Source organism: Eurosta solidaginis, chromosome 3, assembly GCF_040869045.1.
Source record: "Eurosta solidaginis isolate ZX-2024a chromosome 3, ASM4086904v1, whole genome shotgun sequence".
Taxonomy (NCBI): domain Eukaryota; kingdom Metazoa; phylum Arthropoda; class Insecta; order Diptera; family Tephritidae; genus Eurosta; species Eurosta solidaginis.
This window is the reverse complement of record NC_090321.1, coordinates 172,498,441-172,520,958: the sequence shown is the minus strand read 5'-3', so window position 1 is coordinate 172,520,958 and position 22,518 is coordinate 172,498,441. Positions and strand designations below refer to the sequence as shown.

Here is a 22,518-nt window from a genome sequence, read left to right as displayed (position 1 = left end):
GTTCTCTGGCGGATATTAATCCGGTTAGCAGTATTAAGGTACTATCCCGACCATCTTGTGAACAATTTGATATGACCACTTTGAACATTCGGGTTTAGGCATTTTTTTCACCCCACGACCCGCTGTGGCCACCGACAACGAAAAGAAAAAATATAGAAATTTCTTAAAACAACCTCCCTGGTAGTTAACTATTTATCGGCAAAACCTAAAATAGCACACTATTAGTCAACTATAAAAATATTGCTACTAAACTAGTTGTTAAGTCATGCAACGTTGCTACAGAAGTAGCTACCACCAGCTAGCTTTTTTCCCCCCAGCGGGTTAGGGGTTCAGAATACACCCGCGGTAGGTATGCATGTCGGAAACAAGTTTTTACTTTTCGCCTTGAGAAATCTTCAATGGGACTCTCCGTATAATCTTCCTCCTTACACTAATCGGTTAAAACTAATAAATCTTCCTACCCTTGCAAGTCGTAGAGAAATGCTGGATGTACCATTTATGGCTAGACTTTTAAATGGATCGATTTCAAGCCCCTTTGTTTTGAACGAAGTAAACTGGAATGTTCCATACCGAGTTTCAAGGTATTATAAACCTATAATTCTTAAACAGTGCAGAAGAAATTTCCAACTAAACGAACGTTTTCTATGTTTGTGTGAAGATTATAACTCTCACTCGAGAATAATTGATGTTTCGGACTCGCTCTTTGCCATAAAAAAACGGTTTTATCTTCTCTTAATAATTAAAAAATTATATTTATACTTTTAATCTATTGTATTTTGTGAATCTATATCTCTCAGCTTATGAGTTTCTCTGTAGCTGAGCGGTTTTAGATCTCGGCGCTAAAGAAGCCACTGCCTCTCAAAGACTCGGTAACAATAAAAATTATAAATTATAAATAAAACATAAATAAGAATTAGGATACAAACAAAAAAAAAACTATGTATGAATTAAAAAAACAAAAACAAAAAAAATAACAGGATTAGCCTGGTTTCAACGGGCCACTTGAGGGCAGTGCGCGGCCACAACATCCAAGAAAAAAACAAAAAAAAAGAGGCGACTAAAATACCAGATTCTAGGGGCTGTGTAGCGCAACCCCTTCAGGTTGGCAGCGCAATATATAGCTTCCCCAAACCCAATTTTCAACCTCACCTATCCGCGGCGAATCCTGTTTCACTAACAGGCGAGGCTCTGGCGACCCCAAGCTCCTCAGGGGGGTGGGGAAGGAGGGATGACCTGAAGGCTTAATTTGGCCATATAAATCGTTCCTTAATGGTGCTGTGTTACCGGAGCGTGCCGAATCTGTATCCGGCAAAGGACCATCGCATCGATAACACTCCCCAAAGCCTTCGGGGAGAAACCTTATCGCTACAACAACAACAACAACAGCTAGCTTTTTTCGCCCATAGCCAGAGAAAAACAAGTAAGGAAGGCTAAGTTCGGGTGCAACCAAACATTACATACTCAGCTGCCAAATTACACGTGCTCCGCCTAACACACCAAAGATCCTGGGGTCGAAGCCCGGGCAAAGCAACACCAACAAGTTTTTTCAATAAGAGAATGAAAAGCTTCTCACTTAAAACTCATCTGCCTCGCAGATGCCGTTCCGAGTCGGAGTAAAGCATCTAAAGGAGCAGGACGCACATTGGTATAGAAGCTCTCCCTTAAATCGCTACTATATAGATACAATCATGTATACCAAGTGAATTTTATGGGCCTAGGTATGTATACTTAATCGTAGGAGTATCTGCGGGCTGCAGGCAGAAATTCGAAAGATTAACTAACCAACGTTAGTAGGACAAAGACCACTACGTGCATTGGGAAATTTCTTCCGTTTTCCAACTGGCTTCTTATAACCTGATGATGCCTCATCATGTTTAACAACGGGAAATAATAACACGGCCTGTGAACATAAAATTTGAGGGTAGGATTTGAACACATAATGCTTTATTGATTTCCAGCCAGTTTTGTGACATATTGCAAATGCTTTTGATCAGTGTTCCAATTTTAAGTAGTTTTTGTAGTTAGTCATTTGACCCAATGAAAACCTAGCATAAGACATGTTGAAAATAGAGAAATTGACGAAGAAAACCACGTCGAGAACGATTTCACAACTCTCTAGACGGTTGGATTCTAGTAGTTCCTTCTACGTCCTCAATTCAAATGAATATATGTATATTCTACATGTTATTAATGCGGGGTTGTGCCATTTTTCTTTCTGTTCAATGTTATGTACAATATTTCACTATGCCAAAATAAAAAGTCCGCAAATATAGGAATGATTACACAGGTCAGCAAAATAAGAGTTTTGGTTTGGTGCAGCTCTACTTGCAACCAAATTTGGTAGTACTCGGTACCCTGATAAAAACTGTATACTTACTTTTTTAATGCTACGTACAGTTTTCTAGATAGGGTCAAGAACCCCATTTTAAGAGTTTTAGGCATGTATGGCCCCATAACTTTGTTTCTGTTTATTCTATCAACACAGTTTTGATGTCGTTGAAAATACTACATTTCGCCGCTTCCATCAATATACAAGTTGTTAATATGCCTTCACAAACGTCAGAGAAATTGCCAAAATAATGTGAAAAATTAAATTTTTTGTTAAATTTTTTCATTTTTAATCACGGTTTTCTCGAACAATTTGTCAACCAGTGCACATGTAAATTATTTTAAAACAATCTCCTATTAATTCTGTTTTCAAAGACATTTAAGTTTTTTATATCCGGGTAGATCTTCCTGGGATTTTCTACTTTAGTACATTTCTACTGTGAAAAAAAATATATATATTTTATAAAAATTTTTTCCTTCCCGGCGCGGTTTCAAGTGTTAGTGCCTTTCTATAAATAAATAAAAAAATCTCAATATCATGTCTTCATCACGAGGTAGTTGTGTCAATGACCCAAATGTGTTTTGCTACATTTGCGGGGAATACACAGTCCAAAAATTCAGGAAATGTATAACAGATTTTATAAAAAGTGCTTATTTTTTGTACTTTAAATTGCAATTTGTAGACAAAAACAAGCCGTGGATACCTCGAATAGTTTGCAAAATGTGCTGTGAACACTTGAGACAGTGGGTCAATGGTAAAAGAAGCCATATGAGATTCATAGGCACCCCGAATCTGGAGAGAACAAACAAATCACTTCGATGACTGTTACTTCTGCTGTGTCGTTTTGCGTGGTGTTAATGTTAAAAAAACTATATATCCAAACGTTCAATCCGCTAAGAGACTTTTACCACATTCAGAGGAAGCACCTGTTCCAACATTTTATTCTACCCGTGAATCATCGAATAGTGAAGTGTCTAACGATAGTGATATCGAAGAAATAGCGTCTACTAAGCCAACAACTTTTACCCAAGTGGAATTAAACGATCTAATAAGGGATCTTGAATTATCTAAGAAATCTGCAGAAGTGTTGGCTGTAAGAAAAAAACTTGTTGCTTAAAAGAAAAAAACTTGTTGGCTACATGTACAAAAGTGACTCTCTACCGTGCAAGAGAGCATTTTTAATTCGGGAAATGATATAGTTTTTGTTCAGATATGCAAGGCCTCCTTCTCAAAAAGGGGCTTTCAGAATACCACCCAAATGAATGGCGTCTCTTCATAGACAGCTCTAAACGAAGCCTTAAGTGTGTTCTTTTACACAATGGCAACCAATATGGTTCAATTCCCCTTGCTCATTCAACTAAATTAAATGATGAATATCAAAATATTGCCCTTGTTTTAGACAATATCAAGGATAACGAACATAATTGGAGTATTTGTGTAGATCTAAAGATTGTTAACTTTTTGTTAGGACAACAAAGTGGATACACCAAATACCCATGTTTTTATTGCCTGTGGGATAGTCGTGCCAACACTGGACAGAAAGGGACTGGCCTGTACGTGAGATGTTGTAAATGGGTAAGCAGAATATGATAAACCCACCTTTAGTTACAAGAGTTTGAATTATTTTGCCACCCTTACACGTTAAACTGGGTCTAATGAAACAATTTGTGAAGGCGTTAGATAAAAATGGACAAAGTTTTCTTTACATAACGAGAAAATTTCCTAGGCTAAGCATAGAAAAAATAAAGGCGGGTATTTTTGATGGCCCACAGATAAGAATGTTGATAAAAGATACTCATTTTTCAAATTCGATGACCAGTTTGGAACTGCTTGCGTGGAATTCGTTTGTTGAAGTTACTAAGAACTTTCTGGGAAATCACAAGTCAAGTAACTGCTCTGATATTGTTAACAACATGCTAGAGAATTACAAAAACTTAGAATGTAACATGTCCATCAAAGTCCATTATCTCCACAGCCACCTTGACCAGTTTGCGGAGAATCTTGGTTCCTATAGCGAAGAACAAGGCGAACGGTTTCACCAGGACCTAAAAACTATGGAAGAGAGGTGCCAAGGCCGATGGGATCAGCATATGATGGCTGACTACTGCTGGGGAATGCAACGTGATTGTCTTGCCATACCTCATTCACGAAAATCACGTAAACGAAAGTTTTTATATAAATAAAAAGTTAATAATAAAATAAATAACAAAAAACTTTTTTTTCACAGTAAAAATTTACTGAAATAGAATATATTTGGAAGATCTACGCAGATATGAAAAAGTTATATGTCTTTGAAACAGAATTAATAGGAGATTGTTTTAAAATAATTTAAGTATGCACTGCTTGACAAATTATTCGAGAAAACCGTGATTAAAAATGAAAAAATTTAACAAAAAGTTGAATTTTTCACATTATTTTGGCAATTTCTCTGACGTTTGTGAAGGCATATTAACAACTTGTATATTGATAGAAGCGGCGAAATGTAGTCTTTCCAACGACATCAAAACTGTGTTGATAGAGTAAACAGAAACAAAGTTATGGGGCCATAAATGCCTTAACCTCTTAAAAAGGGGTTCTTGACCCTATCTAGAAAACTGTACGTAGCATTAAAAAAATAAGTATACAGTTTTTATCAGGGTACCGAGTACTACCAAATTTGGTTACAAGTAGAGCTGCACCAAAATCACTGTTGACCAGCGTTATATTTTCATTATCTTTATGTTATGTGTTTGGTGTAGCCATGCGTGTTAATATCGATAAACAGTCATTCCGTTAAACACACATATTAAATAGTTTAACGTTTGTATTAGAGTTAATTTAAATTGTTTTTATCGTATTTGCAGTTTTACACATATTTATGTGCACACGTACATACATATATGCGACTAAGTAGACATTTAAGACAACGTAAAAATAAGGAAAAGAAATATCGTGATTTAACTGAAAGCTAATTGCTTCCACAATTTACCGTTCGTTATAGCCATGGTCATGTTAATCAAATTAAAATGACAGCTATATACATATATGTGTTTAAATTATGTGCTAATCAGCGCTGAATTTTGTTAGGATAAAATCAGTTGTAAACTGTTCCCTGTATATACGGTACTAGGCTTTGTAACTCTTTTTCGGAGTAACATACATAATATCCATATATGGAATGACCAGCGTTTTACCTATAAAGTTTTATTATTAAGATTTGTTTTGAAAGGGACTGCAGTTGGATGTTACATAAATACAATTTTTCGAAACTTTTATCAAACTCTGTTCGCTCATTTTCTCTAAAGAACAAACCTGAGTTATACTCTGTTCATTCATAGAAGGCCTGCTGATTTTCTCCACCCATGACACACGTAGCCATCGTGGTGTAAGTCTAAACATTATCATATCTTAAACATGTGTTTGGCATTTGTAGTGGTGTCATTTTCAAATTGATATTTAAGTGCACTACGCAGCACTGCACTTCGCTGTAAAATATTCTTTGCATGTATGCTTATGGGGCAATTCACACCTAGCGTCAGCAGCACTGCGCGACCTTGCACAGCGCGTCAAATTTGATCAACTAGGCAAAATAGCCGCGTAGGGAAGTGTTGCACAGTGCTGCTGCCGCTAGTTGTGAATTATCACGCAGCAAAATATATTTCCAAAATGCAAATAAACAAGGAACAATTAATAATTTAAATAAGTAATTATGAATATAAAAAATAAAATAAATTGAATATCCCATTTTACTAACTCCATACAAATGCAATAAATTAATTTGGGTTGAGTTTTCTGGCGCCAATTGAGAGAACCAATGGAGATCAACCTTCCCTCACCGCTTTCTTCCAATTCAGTGGGGGTTCCTTTACTTCCCTGCTGCTAAATATGGGTGTCGATGGGGATAATTACGGGGCGGTATGTCATCATCTATTGCCATCATATCAAGCTATAGCCGCGATACTATTACAGCTTCAAACTCTATGCCGTCCATTTTGCAAACAAAAATAAACACAAACTTTTGCCGCAGTATGACGCTCGATTGCCGCTCAATGTGAATTGCCAAAATATGTCGTACTGTGCGCAGTGTAATGTGCGAGTACCTTTAAGCGCTATACTGCTCCTTGAGATGACCTCTCGATTCATATATAATTAATTATACCTTAGAATTATAGTTTTGCGTAAACGGGACGCAAAATTTTCAACTTGCCTATTTATATATGATACTTAGCAAGTGTGTTCATATAACAACTAAATTAAATGTGTAAATATGTACGATTCATAAACTTAAACGTTGAAGTGAATACCCTTAATAATTGACGTATTTTGTTTTGTTGATTTTCCGACAGGGTGGATAAATGATTTATATTGGTACGATGTATATTGGAACGATTTTACGTCATCCCTTGTCAAATTTGGTTTCGAGACAAACCGGTTTCGGCGTTGTACCGTCATCAGTGTCGATTTTCGTTCTGATCTGTTGTTTTCGTTGGTCTTGTATTTATAGTTCATAGGTACATGAGTAGGTATTCTCAAAATTGATACTTGTGTATATTTATGTGTACGTGCTGTGTGTTCATTCATAACTGAGGGTGGTTTCTACTGATCGATTTGTGTGGCTGACTGAGGCAGGTAAAAATCAGTAATTCTAGTTGTTTGATTTTCTTTATGGGTTTTTGCTTTCATGCGTTTATTGTTTATTTGTTGTTGTGTTTTTGTCTCTTGTACCTGTTTGATTACTTTGTTTCTTGTATACAAATTTTAAAGGCTCAAATATTGTGTCTGAAATTGTGTTTATCTGTTTGTTTATTATTCTACCGTCGAATTTTTTCTGTTTGTAGATTTTCCTGTTTTCGAGTACGTTCAGACGTCGGCCTTTTGCTTGTATGTGAAGAACCCTAACTGTTTTATTGATGTGCGGAACATTTATTTTCGACCATGTGATTCGCGAAGTCAGGCTCTGGTATTATGTGTATTTTTGTTGTAATCTCTAATGTGTTCTCTGAACCTTGTTCTTATCTGTCGTCCTGTTTATCCTTTGTAACTGTGTTGGCATCCACAGGTAAGCTTGTATACGCCGTGGCTGCTAAACGGATCCTCTCAGTTAGAGTTAATTCTTAGTTTTCGCCCTAGATTGTTCGATGTTTGGAACGCTTTGTTAGTGTTGTATTTTTAAAAGAAGTTTGCCAATTTATATGTCGCTTTTCCAGTATATGTCATAGTCGTCCAGGTGTTTTTATTTTCCTTTTCATTACTTCTTTTTGGTTCTCCTTGCGTCCTTCTGAGCTTAATTTTAATGCTGTCTTTCCACTTATGCAAAGAAAAAGTTAAAACTTTGATTTCTTATACGCGAAACTGTAGATACTGCTCTCGCTTAGTGAAAAATTTGTTCATTTGATAAAAAATACTTTTGAAAGAGCTGTACCTGCATAGATACATTCTTTTTGATAAGAAAACATGCTAAAATTTCATTTTGTGACCTACAATAAGTGGAAGTTGAATTTGTGGAAAATATGTGAAGATACTGTAAAAGTGTGAAATGGAAACCACCATAGCTTTATATCTATTTGCCATTTTTAAAACATTTTTGCACGAATAAATTCGCATTTTGAAGACAACTTCGCCTATGTAAATATCTAATTTTTCCCAAAATAAGTTAGATATCCACATTCTTTATTAAGAAGGCGGTTTATTGACCCATTAAAATTAATAGTTTGGGTCTTAAAAAAAATTACCAAGCAGAACTTTACTTTTTTGGTCATTGTTGACGATTTTCATAAAATGTGCATACTTTTTTTTACCTATTGTAGGAGCGCCCTAGTTCTCAGACAATCAACTAATTGTCGGTAGGAAACCGCAAGTTTTATGAGTTTGTTCCATTTAAAAATATAAGGTAATCTGTAAAGCACGTGTGCATGGGTATGTGTTACCAGACTGGAGGAAAATTTTATAGATATGAGTTTTACAAATGCACGTATATGGAAATATATATTTGGATAGTTAAAAAGGTGGGAACACATATACACATAGAAATCATATAAATATTTTTATTATTTTGCAAAGAGCTTTATTCAGAAACCAACGTCAACATTGAAAACAATCTTTGTTGAAAAGCTTAACACACAGACAGGGTGCTTCAAAAAAATTCGTCAAAGACGAAAATTTAAAAAAAAAAATGCAAAAAACAAATGTTTTCAGTAAAAAATAAAAATAATAAAATGAGATTTGTCCTATAATGACGTATTTAAGCATTAAAAAAGATAAACTAATGATTTTGATAAGATAGCGTGGCACTGCCCACTTATGATAAAAAGTTGTATCTAAGTAGTCACGTAATCAATAACTACCAAAATCGATAGACGTATTGTTTCTTTTAAATGACAAAACTCTTATAAAACTCAAATGTCCGTTTTTGGTGCCACAATAACAAGGTGCTTTAAAATTCCTCGTAAAATGTTACATGTTTTTTTTTTTTTTTAATTTACAAGCCAAATATGTATTTTATTAATAACTAAAAGTTATTGAAGGTGGTTCAATGAAATTTTATTTGAGCTAAAGATTAAACAGCCAACGAATTTTGGAAAAGGGGAGTGGCACTGCCCATTTATGCTAAAAAGTTTGATCTTAGTAACCGCTTTACCAATTTGTACCAAACCTCATAGATGATATGACTGGATCAGATGAGATAGCTAACATGTTGAAAAGGTATTCGTTTTGTCTAACTCGTGATACTTTGCAGGTGTTAATACATCTATATCTTTTGTAGTCCTTGTTCTTAGATTCTTGCTTCTATTTAAAATTACTCCCAATATTTTCACAATATCTCTATCTACTACTGTTATGCGAGCAGTCACTTCATCGTTTTCAAAAAATCTTCTTGAGGAGTTACCATCATTTGTATTTCCGTATCCATACTATGGACAGTCAAATCTAGGGCCAATCTCTTTATAGAATGCATCCTGAATTATTTTTTTTCTCCTGTTTTGATTCTCCTTACATGTTGTATTCTCGTCAAAAACTTCTCCTTGTTGTGGTAGTGTATAAGCCAGCTTCAAAACAAATTCCATACATCTTATCCTAGCATGCAAACGAGATATTCCATACTCATAATTTAGTTCGTCAGTTATTGAATCATCAAGATTTTCAAAGTCCTTTTGGCTCTTCTTACAAATTGGACATTTCATTGTAGATGTCGTATTTGTTATTAAGTTCAAAACTTTTCCATCGACCATTGTTAGAAGAAAATCATGCATTATTGTAATGACATTCCCCTCTTCAATTTCAATTATTGTTGGTTCTAATTTGGTAATTTGATTTTTATATCACTCACTGTAGCTTTTATGAGTTCCGAAGACTCCTTCTCGTATTTAAATAATATCGGGCGGCACAATATAGTTGATGACGGACGTGGATTTTTCCAATACTCTGAAGCTTCATCTTTTAGTCGTAATGGAACAATAGAAGCCATAAACATATTACTATCTGTAATTGTTTCATCGTCTACATTTATTCTTTGTTTATATGCGCTTGTCCTGATGATCCATCACAGCCCCACTTAGTTATCAATGCTAGCTCCTTTGGCAGTGATTTCAACTTTTCTTCAGTAAAACTCTGAAGGAGTCGTGTAGACGTATGATCCATTAGGTTTTACAGCTCAATTTCAGCTGATACTTCGGTTATTTTGGGACTTAGAGGAACCGCTTCTTTCTTGGCTTGAATAATTTTTTTGTATCCAGGTAAAATATCGGCATTACGGTGCAATAATGACTTACGCAATATAATATATTTTTTCTTCGTTATTTCCTAGGTAGCGCATTTGGTGGTGTGGGAATGCTGTTTTTGATCCTCATTAGTCGCACTGGACTTGCTACCGCAACTGCTTCTGTTATATGGGACTTCACGTTTTCTTCATCTTTTTTATATTTAATAGCCATTGATTCTGAAAGATAAGTCGTGGCCATAGCTTTTGTGGTATCAGACAGCTTCCTTTTCCTTGTGTAGGTAGAACACTCTTCTATGGGTTTTGTTGTTCTCCCTCTAGTTGGATTAGTTGACGTGCTAGGCGTTTCTTCGTCAAAAAGGTTTGTCAGCTAGCCACTTTTCATGGTTACTTAGAAATTTTGAATTGTTACGATATACGTCCTTCCATTTTCTTTCTATCATAATGTATTGTAAACCAATTTTTTCTTCCATGCCTTCCTTTTCTTTAATGCTTGTTTCACTCGCTAATTCTCTCATAATAGCCTCAACGGAGTCCCGTCTTGACTTTGTAGATTTAAACACCGCAAATAGTTTCGAGTTTTCTAGATACATATTAGAATTGGCTTCGAGTGTATCTGACTAAATATTAAACTGTTAACTATATTTAAAAATACTATTCACTTTTTTTAAGTAAACAGAATACTTAGTTCCTTAATCTCCAAAAGACGAATGATAATGTGCATTGTATAATGGATAGCTTTATATACCTACTCAAATTATTAAAATGAATTTCAGGTATACAATTCGTAACTAAAAAAATGTATGTTGTTAACAAGTTCCAATAACAAAAACGACCTTACGGCCGTACTGAATTATATATACCTGCTCAGGCGAGTATTTATGCCCAAGGTTGTTTAACTTTATTTGATGTAAAAAGTGAAGTTGCAGCTGGACGCAGGTAGACTTTATGAAGTTAGGTAACTGAATATTTCATAAATAACTACTGTTAATTTGACGGAGCACATATTTTAACATTTTTTTTGTCCATCAAAGTTTTAAAAAGGTACTAAAAATAGGCATTTCGAAAAGCAGGTATATCCGCCAACTTTTAACAAAAAAAAACAATTTTTTTTGTTTTAATCCTAAATTAAATTATCTTTGATTGCTATACAAGAAAACGAACTCCGGCCACCTTATTTACTCACAAAACCATTTTAAATACAACGAAAAAGAAGAAAAATTTTAAATTTTTCCCAATGTTGAAAAATGGTCAACTTTGAGCGGCTCTACCTTGTAAACTATAATTTCTCTATTAGAAACATGTATCAGATTATGCGAACGCTTTCATGATTTTTTTGATTTTTGCCATGATTTAACGGCAGAGGCGCCACTGTGCGACGTTGGACTCAGAAAGTTGCTCATGTCTCCGACCACGTCCTGTGTTGGTGCTCTGCGCTAGCAAGGTCAAGGCGCCAGTTATTAGGAGCGGGTCGAGTTGGCGGATCTTCAGCCAGCTATTAAGCTGTGTCCTAGAAAACTTTTAGTATTCGCCAAGAGGGCAGAGTTATTTTATAACATACGACTTGCTAACTTGTAGGAGTTTTTAATGTTTGGTCGTCAAACAAATTCTGGTAACACTATAGACGCAATCCATCTATTGACCGGCCAGTTCAACCTTACTTGACACCTACTATTACTGCTACTTTGGAAGTTTTACAAGGTTGCCATATGTTTCAAAATCTAAATAAAATTATGCGAGACCTGCTAAAATGAGTATCAAGCGAATGGGTAAAATATTGCTATGAAAATATCTCTAAATAGAGTTGCTCCCTAACCCTTTCATATTTATTCCTTTTCAGCTATTTGAAATCAAAATAAAAAATTTATTAAATATGCGAATATACATACAGGGCCGCAGAGAGAAAATCCGGGCCTGGACTAAACAATTTACGGGCCCCCTATAAAAAAGCCACTAATACATTTGATTAACTTGAATTAATGTCGTCTCATTCATGAATCATTATTGATGGATTACATGGAACAAATTTTTTGCCACATCAACTAAATGATTTTTGGACTAAGAGCTGACAATAAAATTAACACAGAATATTTACTATCTATACTATTTTATTGTAACGTAGAAATAAAATTCTCTTTTAACAGCCCATATTGTTTCAAATAATCTGTTCTGGTTATCTGGTAACATTTTAATACATTTCTGATAAATTTATTGATGATTATATATTTTAATTATTCAATATAGAAAGTTCGAATATCAAAGAGTGGCTATACTTGCTGTTTTCGCTGCAAAATTTTTATAATAATATCAAAATTTAACTGTCTTGCCAAAACGGATTCAACACACAGCGTGGCAAGTCCTGAAACTCGTTCTTGAGATGAACACGATCTATGAAAGTTTTTGCTTCTTGAAAGGACGCTGAAGGAACGTTCTGCACTAGCTACAGTGACCGTTATAGTGCAAAAGATACGTAAAGCAACACAAATGTTGGGGAAAATCGTATACAGATTTTGAACATATGTATGTAGATGGCATTTAGCAATCCCAATGGTGACAGACCTTTATCAAAATTTGCTTCGTAAATGTGTTTCAAGTGAATAATTTCGCATTCTAAGCTTTGAGAAATGTCCGATTTGTATTTTTCGACAAATTTTGCTGCGCTCGCCCGAACCGCAGTTTCATCCATGTCTTCAAATTGCCACAAAAAGGAAAACGTCTCGCAAAATTTCCCATAGCTGCAAATCGTTCAGTAATGCCAGTGATTACCGAATCAATGATCACCAGGAATGTATTGTTTTTAAAATCAGACTCTGAATCATCCGTTATCATCTCATTTAAATTATCTTCAGAAAGTCTTTTGGGTTTTCTCTTTCGAATGTCTGGAAACTTTGGAGAGATATTCAATTGAATAGCAATTGTTTTGCGTTCATTTAAAATTGTTTCCCATTGGTTCCAGATCAACTTCAAATCAGCTAATAAGGCATCTAGATGTCTGACCTCAACATCTATGGTGGCGCCTCTAGCTTGGAGTACGACGTTTCTTTTATTAATGGTAGTCGGTATTTTGAACCAAATTGAGGACAGCAAGATACATTGGAACTAGTTGATGTACTTGAGAATGCCGGTAACATCTCCGTATGCTTGTGCAGTCAAATTTAACTTAAGTAATGCGTTTAGTGCTTGAGTTAATCCTGGAACATGGTTTGCGAATAGTCTGATTGCCTCAATTCTAGCCGACCAACTAGTGTTCGAAAGATTGTGAAGAGAGTATGGTACATTTTTTGAGGTTCTCCCATCGTTGTGAACTTCTGCTGAAAATAGTAAAACATTTTTGTACAACTCCGAAGAAAGTAATTGAAGCCGTACAATATTCTGCAGCATCAACACCATATAAATTGAGACTGTGGGTTGCACAAGGCGAGTAATCAGCATTCGAGTTTTTGTCGAGAATGTGACGTAGTGCTCCGTTGTAAGCTCCTTTCATATTGGCGCCGTTATCGTACCCTTGTGCACCACAATATTCAATCAAGTATGGCAAATTAGATTAGCGATTTTCTGACCAGTGTTTTGGTTACAATTCACGAATGCGAAAAGCCGTTCTTGAATTGTAAAATTTGTTAGCGCAAAATGAACGTAATCAACGTGGCTAGCATCAGGCATAGCATCAACGATAATAGCAAAATACTTGGCTTTATTGCCTTGATCTAATATAGTTTCCCTCACGTGCTTTGCACAAATTTCTATAAACTTGTTCTGAATGTCTGGGGAAAGATAGTGAACTTGTAAACGTTTGTGTTGCTGTTGTGAAATCCCAACTTTCTCCAAATGATCTCTAAGTATTGACTTATGAGATCTTAGATGCCCAAAGAATTTCCACCGTTTCGTTCACCAATATACATATATACTTTCGCCTTTGAAAGTTAGGCCTCTTTCACCCAAAAATAAAATAGTGTCCAAAATTCTATATACAATTTCTTTCCACTTTTGAGTTTCAGTGATTAGCTGTTCATTGGTAAGTGTATCAATTGCAGCCTCCTTTTGAATTAGATTTTGTAAAGATCTCCATTGAATATAACATTTAATGTGATCTTGAGTATTTTCGTGTGCTGGCAGTTTATCGTATAGCTTCTCCCATACCTTGAATTTCGAATATCCGCAGAACAAATGTTAGGTCGATTTAAGGTATTGGTGGTTAATAGACGATATGGTAGGCAATAAAAAGCATTGCTACTGGCACTCCACACTAACCAGTCATGCTCCACTTTCTCTCCATTTGGCAAGATTTTGTTTAACAACGAGGTAGGAAATGCCTCGTCATGACAATCACGTGGCAAAATAACAGCACACTTTGGATGACCTCGACGAATTATTTCGTTGACTTCTTCAGATCACAAAAACTCATTATTCACGGCACCGATATCGAAGTCGTTTAATTAATCTGGACTTTGATACAGAGTTGGTGGTATTGTTCGAATACTTTTTGAAGATGGACCTTCATCAGTGTCACCACGAACACTTTACGATTTCGGATTCATGTAAACATACATTTTTTCTTTGATGTTTTTATTATCTCCTCAAGCCCAGACAAAAAACCATTATCAATATTCGTTGCTTTTGAAATTCGGCTTAAAATTTGCACATGGAACAACTAAGGACTCTCCTGAATTAAAACAAAATGTCTTAGTACCTCTAAATCGCGGGCTCCCTGAGAAACACGGGTCAAATTTTAACAAAATATTGAATATCGTTACAGTATATATTAGGGCGGGTCGATGTAAAAATCGCTCATTGCTCTGTGAAAATCGTATTCTAGGGATCAAAATAAGAAACTTTGCCGAAGGAACCATACCTCTAAAACGAATTCTGATGCCCCCCTCCCCCCCCCTTGGATCGAACTTTTGGGTAGGGGCAATTTCAATTCTACCTGCTGTGTCTTGTGGTGGCTTAAAAAAACAACACAAGCAATTTTACGATCTGCAATTGTGTCACAGTGATACCTTCATTTTTTAAAACGGTTGAATAAAAAACCCACACAACTATGTTTACGACATGCAAATGCATCACAGTGATGCCTTGGTTTTAAAAGGGGGTTGTAAAAACGCTAATTTCTAATATTTTTTTTTAATTTCTTTTCTATTACTAAGTTAAATTCATTTTTTCATTTACATATGTTTTTACTAAATAAATTTCTAAAGAGAAAAATAAACTCCAAAAAGAAAAAACATAGGCATTTCAAAGTGGGATTTTTCAAAATTTGCCCCTACGACCGAAAGGGGGGGAGGGGGCCATCAGAACTCGTTTTAGAGGTATGGTTCCTTCGGCAAAGTTTCTTATTTTGATCCCTAGAATATGATTTTCACAGAGCAATGGGCGATTTTTTTGCCTCCCCACAAATCGACCCGGCCTAGTATATATGTATGTAAGTAAATTATGTCAAAATTCAACTCCAGTAATGATATGGTGGAACATAATACAAAAATAAAAGAAAATTTCAAAATGGGCGTGGCTCCGCCCTTTTTCATTTATGCGTTCAAATTTAACCAAATTTTCATATTTAAAAAAATATTCAAATACAACGAATTGATGGCTGAAGAAAGATAGCAAAGGCTAGTTGCTCCACTTTTTAGTATTACAATTTGTATGTATCCATGAAAAAGACAATTTTCTCTCTAAAGCTTTCAGCTGGGTATGTAATGTTCGGTTACACCCGAACTTAGCCTTCCTTACTTGTTCCCTCTCCGTAGTTTCCCTCACTTCTTATTACTTCTTTTTCGCTTCTTCCCTATCTCTACCTATTCGTCTCACTCTATCTCTTTCTCAGTTTCTTTCTTCTTCCCTCTTTTCTCCTCTTCTCCATCCCTTATTGCAGGTCCCAGAGGGTGGTATGTATTTTGCTCGAGTCCCACTCCGAGTCAAAGTCCTTGTCCTAGTCCCAGTCCCAGTCGATCCCTGGTCCACTTCCCGGAGAAAAAGCCTCGTGAATACTTATCTAAGCAAAGAGCTACACTTTAAGCGACACCAAAATGGAACTGCCGATAAAAGCAACACAAAGTTTATGCGTTTGAACTCGGACATTTCATTTCGGATGTTTCTAGGACCTACATTGTAGGTATTATCGTTTCATGTCTATATTTCGGCTTCACGTGCATATTTAACCTTTTTGCCCAGTTGATGCAACTAAACCGAATATCACAATAAAAATTACTTTACTGTAAAGCTCTCATCAACAGCTTTCATTTGATATCCATAGTGTAAAAGCACATTCTCGGGGTACCCCGGTCAACACTTTGGCCTATATCTCGAGACCCTAGTCACCCAGGAGTAGTTGATACCCAATTGTTCAAACACGTCCGAAGCTTACCCGGGTCCACGTTTTGGTCTATATCTCAAGACCGTAGCCACTTAGCGAGATAAAAGTATGCCTAGGAACTTCCGTGGAGGAACTACATAAGCATGCGCATTTTTTTATACTCATCGTGCTTTGCACACAGAGTATATTAACTTTGATTGGATAACGGTTGGTTGTACAGGTATAAAGGAATCGAGATAGATATAGGCTTCCATATATCAAAGTCATCAGTATCAAAAAAAATTTTATTGAGCCATGTCCGTCCGTCCGTCTGTCCGTTAACACGATAACTTGAGTAAATATTGAGATGTCTTCACCAAATTTGGTACACGAGCTTATCTGGACCCAGAGTAGATTGGTATTGAAAATGAGCTAAATCGGATGATAACCACGCCCACTTTATATATATATATATATGTATAACATTTTGTAAAACATAAAAAACCTGATTATTTAGTAAATAATACACCCAGAATGCTGAAATTTGACATGTGGACTGATATTGAGACTGTTGATAAAAATTGGAAAACAATTTTTAAAATGGGCGTGGCACCGCCCACTTGTGATAAAATCAATTTTACAAATAATAATCATATATCAAAAATCTGTAAACCTATCATAAAATTACCTTTACTATAAGGAATGCTTTGAAGAAAAATTTACGAAATCGTTTAAGGACCACGCCAACTTTTATATAAAAGATTTTTCAAAGGGTTGTAGACGAAAATAATAAGCTATATCTTAGCGAAAAAGAGCTTTGTATCAATAGAATTTTACTTTCTAAATTGAATTATAACATTAAATTGGAAAACACTTAAATTTGAAAAAAAATGGGTGTCGCACCGTCCCTTTTTTGTCTAAGCAATTTTCAATGTTTCGGGAGCCATAACTCGAAGAAAAATTTATAAATCGTAATGAAATTGTGTACAATTGTTACGCCATTGCGTAACAACATACAGGCTTTCGCATTTATATATAAAGATTACAAGAATTTTTCGAGTAGATTTACTATCTAAAAAAATGTCGAACGATTTAAGAAAAAAGCCTCAATTAAATGCAGCGTTGGCACAATTTTACACTCGCCCTGCAAAAATTGTTGGATTACGTGTTCCATTTTCTTCATGTTGGAGTACTCTAACAATACTCCTATGCAATGCGTTTGCGGACCACCATCATCCAATCTTTGCTCGTTTTTAAGGACCATGATCACGACACGATGACGATCAAACAGAGTTGCCAAAAGTAAAATATTGCATACAAATAACTGATAATAAAATTTTACTATGGCAACTCTGATAAAATGCAACCGCGCACTGGTTTTACGTATACATACTATAGTATAGAGAAATATTAGTTTCTTTATTCACACAAATGCTAAATAACATAAGAATATTCGTAGTATAAAATATGAAAGTTGTATTGCCCCTCTTCATTTAATTTCATTTTAAATTAAATTCACTCCGATAATTCTTTCCGATACAATTCCTCTTTAGTACTTTGGCATATGATCCTCTGTGGATGCTCCATTGAGTACTACAATGAAAGTACTTTGGAAAGTACTCTCACGGATGTACTCTATGGAATACTCACAAACAAAGCGAGAGTGGGATCACCTACTCCTCTCCCAGGACATCGCAATTTTAATTGGAGCACATTTTTTGTATGAATACAGATTAGTTTTGGAACACTCCTATACTCCTAAAGGAGTATACCTTACACTATTTATGGAGTACTCGCGTTTTTTGAAGGGCGCTTATTCGATTTTTACTGGGGATATTTAAGTTGCTTCGTCCTTCATCCAGCACCTTACGCACCGTACTAACTAAATATGTGTAAGTCAGTATTGCGTACTTCGATTGTCTTTATGAATGTGTATATGAATAATAAATATTTTTATTTCCGAAATGCAATTAAAACGCCAGGGAATGTTGCAAACTGATAATAAAATAAATTTAACGCTTTAACTTAATTAAAACAAATTTTATGAAAGCACCAAAAAGCATCAATTAACAATCAACAGGAAATGTGCGTAATTTCACGGTAACTGAAGTATTTTTCTTGTAGCGAGTAATATTTACACGCACACTTAAAAAAGAATTTTTCAAAGATCATGTTATTCATTTTACACCTTTTCAATATATTTTGTGATAAGAAGGGCCAGCACCTTTTCGTGGCGATAACTGACAATGTTTATCACCAGGTGATGCTGGTGCCGTTAGCCTCAATACAACCCATTACATTGAAATTAGGGAACATATTTCATATCAAAAAGTCAGATAGAAGAAATTGCTCTAATTGATATTCGAATAAAGTAAAGCAATGCCTAAGCGCTAAAGATATAAGATTACCCGTTTACCAGGGCATTGCCCGGTAGTCACCGGGTATGTGTTTAAGGTTAAGTTCTAAGACGTTGACCGAAAACAACATTATGTGACATTTTTCATCCATCCATCCGTCATCCTATCGGTGCTAAGACTTATCTTTAAATGTATTTGTGCAATTACTTTCATTTAAGTAAAGACATAATCGGAATATAGCCACGCCCTCTTCTTATTTATTAAATATTTCCTTTAAACATAATTTTTTTTAATTTCCAATAGCAAATAGAGCTATATATACAATTTAAAAGTTAGAAGTAAATTATAAGGCATAACCTTTCTTAATGAAAATTTGGTATTCCAATATTTATTTCCACGAATGCAAAGAATAAAATTTGCGAAAATTCTATTTCACATGTTATTAAACTTTTCCCCATTTTCCTGTAACGGTCGCGACATTATTTCATTATAAGCGAAAAAGTACGTCAAACTCATCGCAGCTTCATTTGATGATTGTAAAAGAAGGCAACCTCGTAAAAAATCTTTACAACTACGATTATGATTTTGAATATTTTTTAAATTATTTTGTTATCAACATGGAACCGAGCTTACAACTTCATCACAATATCCAAATGCAAAAAAAAAATTTAATTATATTGAAGGAGCTTTTTGCTAACATATTTAAACGTTTGTTAATCGTGCAAGATGCAATTTATTTTTTAGTTCAGAGGTTTGTTTTGGTAGAAACTCCCATATACGGTATTTATGATACCGTTTTCTAGCAAACAATAAACAAATGTTACGTATACGCACCGGTAGTCGCATTTGCAGGTGGTACGGATCTAGTTGAGTGTATATGGCTGGTTTTTAATAATTTAACTATCCCTAGAAATCTTAGTTAGGCCTTGTCACTAACAGCGGATGTAGAACGTGTGAGGTGCAGGAAGAAACGGTTGAACACGTTCTGTGTTCGTGTACCGCGCTCTCCAGTGCAAGGTTCCAGCTATTAGGGGAGTAGCCAGATCTCGTGGCAGCAATTAAGCTAGATCCGAGAAAACTTCTAGTATTTGCCAAGAGAACGAAGTCATTCTATAACATAAGTAATGACACCCGATTGGTGCTCTTGCACAAACCCTGGTAAAACTATAGACACATTCAGTCTACGTGAGGTTTTTATAGACCGGCCAGCACCCAAATTCCAATATTCGCCTCGCTCAAACTCCATCACTAAAAATATTTGACAAGTAACAAGTACACAGAAAATTATGCAACATTTAGTAGCATAGGATTACAAGGATTAACAGCCAACTCTAATACTCTTACATGGGACTTAGCGCTTATTCCTTACGACCGTATGGTACCAAATGTTGCGTACTTTTTTGCACACTTGATGCTGTTTTAGGCTAAGTTTATGATCAAGCTTAATCGCATCTCGCGATGCGACGAGAATCGCTGTTAGCGATAAATTATATTAGTGCATTTGGAGATGTTTACGACAAAGCGATTTAGCGAATTGAGCGACAAGCGACAAAAGCGATGAAAATTTGCAACCAAAATATTTTGATTCAGTTGAGCGAAATTAGCGAAAGAATATGGATGCTTTTATTGAAAAGGTGCGTGACAAGCAGTGTTTGTGGAATTTGAGTCATGCAGATCACCACAATCGCGATTGGATGCACTTGATATTTTTTTTCTTATGTATACTTTTTATATATTTTTTTCGTAACAAATAACTATTTTCTAATAATAAAATTTTAAGAGTTAATGTACGCGTGTTGCTTTCTCTACACTGCCACAACGTGAATAAAAAGATGTTGAGTTATATTGTTGAACATTCCATCGCTTGCGATTTCGCTCTACTATAAACACTCAATCGCCTGCGATAACGTTAGCGAAAATGTAACAAGCGATGGAGCGATTCTCGTCTCATTGCGCCATGCGATTACGCTCGATCATAAACTTAGCCTTAGACATTTTTAACGTTGGAGTTTTAAAGCACCGTCACATAAGCAGTTTTTCATATAGATGCGTTTAACGCAATCTTGGGCAAGGCAAAACAAACTTCAATTGCCAAGTCTGAAGTTCCTTTATATTTACAAATGTAACATCTTACGTGATTGTGGCGATGTTACTGGCATGCATAAGATTGCGTTGAATGCATCTACATATATAAAAAACTTCATTGTGGCTCGCCCTTTACCGTTAGCGAATGTTGGAATTTGAGTGCAGTTACATACATACATCTGGCTACAAGAATGAACCATTTTATGTATATATCTACTATTTTAATTAATGCACATTAATGTGGAGATAATAAATAAGAATGTAATAATTTTTTAGGTAAAATATTCTTAATTACCTTTGAACGTTTGCAAAATTAATATATAAATTGAAATAACTAAATATCATTCGAAAATATTTCTTTGATTCCTTTTATTCACTTTTGTACACGTGTATATATTAGGCCGGGTCGATTTTTGGGGAGGCAAAAAAATCGCCCGTTGTTCTGTGAAAATCATATTCTAGGGATCAAAATAAGAAAATTTGCCGAAGGAACCATACCTCTAAAACGAATTCTGATGTCCTCCCCCCCCTTTGGGTCGTAGGGGCAAATTTTGAAAAATTCCACTTTGAAATGCCTATGTTTTTCTTTTTGGAGTTTCTTTTTCTCTTTAGAAATTTACTTAGTCAGAACATATGTAAATGAAAAAATGAATTTAACTTAGTAATAGAAAAGAAATTTAAAAAAATTATTAGAAATTAACGTTTTTACAACCCCCTTTTAAAACCAAGGCATCACTGTGATGCATTTCCATGCCGCAAACATGGTAGTGTGGGTTTTTTATTCAACCGTTTTAAAAAATGAAGGTATCACTGTGACACAATTGCAGATCGTAAAATTGCTTGTGTTGTTTTTTTAAGCCACCACAAGACACAGCAGGTATAATTGAAATTGCCCCTACCCAAAAGTTCGACCCAAAGGGGGGGACATCAGAATTCGTTTTAGAGGTATGGTTCCTTCGGCAAAGTTTCTTATTTTGATCCCTAGAATACGATTTTCACAAAGCAATGAACGATTTTTAAATCGACCCGCCCTAGTATATATGTATGTGTGTGTTTTTGAACTCCATTCAGCGCACATTCTTTAAATTTTCCGTTAAAATATTTTCTTTTAGAGTTCATATGTCATTTAAAAAAATCCAAATTGCTAAAGAAATTCAATTATAAATAATATTTGCAATTTTATTCTTGTTACTTTGCTTTTACGCAGATTTTATTATGGAAACAAAGAAACTTTCAAGATATGTATTTTGGCCTAAAAATATTTCACATGCATATATACATTAGAGTAGCCCTCTGCAGTATGCAGATAAATATATTAGCGCATAGTTTATGCTCTTTTTCTTGTTGGTGTGACGGTAGCGTGTTCCGCCTTCCACACCGTATGCCCTGGGTTAACACCCCGGGTAAAGCAACATCAAAATTTTAGAAATAAGGTTTCTCAATTAGAAGAAAACTTTTCTAAGGGGGTTCGCCCCTCCGCAGTGTTTGGCAAGCGCTGCGGGTGTATTTCTGCCATGAAAAGCTTTCAGTGAAAACTCATCTGCCTTGCAGATGCCGTTCTGAGTCAGCATAAAACACGTAGGTCCCGTCCGGCCAATTTTTAGGGAAAATCAAGAGGAGCACGACGCAAATTGGAAGAGGAGCTCGGCCTGAGATCTCTTCGCGCCTTACATTTATTTATTTATTTACTATTGTTGAGTTTTAACTTTTAACAACCCCTTGAAGCTTTTACTCTTCTTTTTTGGTTGTTAAGCTACCGTTT

The 22,518-nt window shown here is 35.3% G+C and overlaps 2 protein-coding genes across 6 annotated transcripts in view; both read right to left on the bottom strand.

Annotated features, from left to right (window-relative positions):
• Vha100-3 (Vacuolar H[+] ATPase 100kD subunit 3) overlaps nucleotides 1–22,518 on the bottom strand; it is a 75,231-nt gene that overhangs the window by 13,592 nt on the left and 39,121 nt on the right. Inside the window, exons 4-5 of the mRNA XM_067777160.1 lie at nucleotides 3,278–3,420; nucleotides 1,779–1,900 (exon numbers count right to left, since the gene is read on the bottom strand). Of these exons, the coding sequence (XP_067633261.1) occupies nucleotides 1,779–1,900; nucleotides 3,278–3,420 (265 nt within the window). The remainder of the gene's footprint in view (nucleotides 1–1,778; nucleotides 1,901–3,277; nucleotides 3,421–22,518) is intronic.
• tn (tripartite motif containing protein thin) overlaps nucleotides 1–22,518 on the bottom strand; it is a 194,201-nt gene that overhangs the window by 158,460 nt on the left and 13,223 nt on the right. The gene's annotated exons all lie outside the window — the stretch shown is intronic.